The sequence below is a fragment of the Chinchilla lanigera genome, unplaced genomic scaffold (genome assembly GCF_000276665.1).
Source record: "Chinchilla lanigera isolate Chin_1 unplaced genomic scaffold, ChiLan1.0 scaffold00002, whole genome shotgun sequence".
Classification (NCBI taxonomy): Eukaryota; Metazoa; Chordata; class Mammalia; order Rodentia; family Chinchillidae; genus Chinchilla; species Chinchilla lanigera.
Genome location: NW_004955403.1, coordinates 23,818,646 through 23,821,805, shown reverse-complemented (window position 1 = coordinate 23,821,805; position 3,160 = coordinate 23,818,646). Strand labels below are relative to the sequence as shown.

At 41.6% G+C, this 3,160-nt stretch overlaps 1 protein-coding gene across 1 annotated transcript in view; it reads right to left on the bottom strand.

Moving 5' to 3' along the window:
• The window catches only part of Cfap97 (cilia and flagella associated protein 97), a 43,308-nt gene extending 43,004 nt beyond the window's left edge, over nt 1-304 (bottom strand). The window contains exon 1 of the mRNA XM_005373472.2: nt 87-304. Coding sequence (XP_005373529.1) covers nt 87-214 — 128 coding nt within the window. The 5' untranslated portion in view covers nt 215-304. The remainder of the gene's footprint in view (nt 1-86) is intronic.
• Between the last annotated feature and the right edge of the window lie 2,856 nt (nt 305-3,160).

The following is a 3,160-nucleotide window of genomic DNA, read 5'->3' as shown; positions in this document are numbered from 1 at the left end:
CGCGAGGCCGGGGCGGGGGCGCGGGGACGGGCTCGGTTCCTCGGCCTGCGCCCTCCGTCCACCTCGGCGCCCCGCGCGGTGCTCACGTCTGTGATGTGGCCGTGTCCAGAGTGCCCGGAGGGCCCGCGCGACGTTCCCTGTCCGGCCCGCGCTCAGCGTAGGCGAGCGGGTGGGTTTCGGGCTGGTCCATGGTGGGGGGCCACTTCCTGACCATTTACTGCGGAGGAAAGTTGGTGAGCCCGGCGCTGTACCTCCCCGGCCCTCCGCGCGCCCTGTCTCCCACCATGTTGGTGAGGAGCCGGGGCAGCCCTGGCTGGTGTTTGTGATGTAAAAAGGGGACACCGACGACCTCCTTTGCTTGCAAGGAAAGGCACGCTATCCTCGGTAGGGTCGGGGACTGTAGGGCTGTGGTTAGGGAAGATCGGAAAGAGCGGTATTTCAGATGAGCGTTTCCCTTCCCGCTCTCAAATCCACTACTTTCACTATGTCTTGCCTGCACAGAACCCTTTAAAAGGAACTAATTCTGTGGTAGCGTGACCGCTCCCTCGTCTCTTCACTAGATGATACCATCATTAAACTGAAATTGCCCAAGCACGTTGGGGTCAGGAAAGTGGCAGTGGTTCAGCTTCCTAAGAACGTTAGAGTCACTTTTGTCCGCAGCGTTTCCGCCTACTCTTTTTTAGAAAAGCATCATAGTCTTCACCAGAATGACTCTTCCCAGAATGGTTTACTGGAATAATGACAAAGATTGCCAGCAAGGCAGGCAGGCATGCATCCCCTCAGTAAGTTGGTAAACAATTCAGTGTAATGAGGGAGAGGAAACTTTTGACATCTCACAAAAGTATTCTCAAAAATTAGTAATGTTTATGTCTCTTAAAAAAATATTCACTTAGCTGTCAGTTTTTTCATTTCTAATTTTGCAAGAGTTGATGAGCAGATATGTTCTTTTTTGGACAGTGATAAGATCCCAAGATTTTAACGATTTATAGCTCTTTAAAAGATACCCCAGTTATTAACATTGTAAGAAGTTATAATTCATTCTGTACAATTTATTGAGCATCTTGTATGAACCCGGTCCTCCCTGTATTTTGGACGCTGGAATTGACACAAGACACAAAAATCTTTCTTTCTGGAGATTATTTTCCTGTAGGAGACCAGACGTTAAATAAGTGAGATACTTTGAGGCAGTGATAAATGCTTATGAAACAAAAAGTGATTATGAGTTAAGTGATTAAGCGTGACTAGTAGGGGAGGGGAGGACTTTAGAAGGTGAGGTTAGGGTCAAAGTCGGGGAATTTCTGGTCGCCTCTGAGGGCCTGGAAGCTTCATTGGGTTAACACTCTGCTGCCTAGAAAATACATTCTCCCAAACCTCCCAGGACGTTCTCCTATCTCTGGATAGGTAGATCTTGGATTATCACATTGAGATGATTTCATATAAAAATTAGAAAAAAATAGTACCTTAAAGGTGGCAGGAAAGTGAAATAGCATGTATAATCTGATGTGTACTACCCAAAGAATTCAGAAAACAGGTGAAATACAATCTAAGAAAAGTGATTATTGTTCATTCTTTTTGAACTTGAGTCCCTCCATTAGCTTTAAGTAAAAAAATGAGTAATTAGAAAATTTCCTTTTAAAGTTATATATTATTTAGAATTGACATGCATGTTATTCATACAAAATTCTATTTTTCTTACAGTACTAGTGCTGCTTTTAAAGTCTCTAGTTTGTAGTATTTGCAATAATTTATGTTTTTAAAAATTGTCTTTATGAATGGAAGGATGAGAAGCATAGCATGTGGTGTAGTATAAAATACTGTATCTCAGTTTTGTGGGGGTAGGAGCTGGATCATGCAGGTCATTTAACATATGTAGTGGGGGAGTCTGTTTAGTTGTGAACCAAATGGAGCCTCGTAGTATAAAAGGGACTACTACAAAAATTTGAATTCAGCAAGAAGAAAAGAATTCTCTTTTATTCCCACACAGTACATTTTGAGTTCTCATCTGAGGTGTCGATCCGCTGGATATAAACTGGTAAAATCTTGGGATCTTATCACTGCCCAAAGAAGAAGGAACACATCTGCTCATCAACTTTTGCTAAATTAGAAATGAAAAAACTGACAGCTAAACGAATATTTTTAAGAGACATAAACATTACTAATTTTTGAGAATACTTTTGTGAGATGGTCAAGAGTTTCCTATCCCTTATTACACTGAATTGTTTATCAACTTACTGAGAGGATGCTTGCCTGCCTTGCCTATGCTGTTTCTTCCTTCTCTGTGTAAAAACAATCTTGGCTTCCTTCTATGGAGGAAAAAAAAATGCACATATATGCTGTTAATGGCAGGTAGCTAGAGAATCCTGAACTAAAAAGACCAAAGTGCTTTCATATCTAGAAGTGTTCAAATTCTTCCAAATGCTTCACAGTGTAGTTACCAATTATAAACTCCTTTTGTGTTAGGGTCTATGAGTGACAGTGTTTGTTAACCCATGCATCTGGTAGGATCTCAAGGTTCCTCAAGTGTTTACTGATGATAATGAAGAAAACTGAGGCTGGTTGTGGTCACTAACCTAGTGCTCCATTAAATCTAGTATCTTTTGGGCATCCTTAGGTGCACAGATTTTGATTTTACTTTGGTAGGAATCAGTATTGATTAAAAGTGATTTTCATCCCAGATAGAAATTCCATCCTAAATGTCCAATGATGTTTTCAATTTTTTAAGTACTAGAAAATTTTTGTGTAAGAAATAGCAAAGTTGACACTAAAATATTGACAGTTTCAGTTTTGGGTGCTGCTTGAGAAAAACTTAGACTTCGTTGCTGGCCAGCAGAGTGGATCAATGTTGTTCTGGGCCTGGTGTGCACCTGGTGTGACAGTTGTTACCCCAGCTTTGTTGCATAAGCTGTGATAGTATGTGTTCCTAGTCCAAGTTTATGGTTTGGTATTCTGTCAGGCCAGTTAATTTGCTTGGTCTGAGCCTCAGATTTACTTGCCACAATTACTTGACCCTAGAACTTGATCCCACTAAGGCAAGAATGAGAGAAATAAGGCAAAAGTGAACCAGTAGTTTAGGAAAACTTATTATGAGACCAGCAATTCAAAGTACCGTACATCTGGCTGGGGATATAGCTCACAGGTAGAGTGCTTGTTGTAAGCAAAT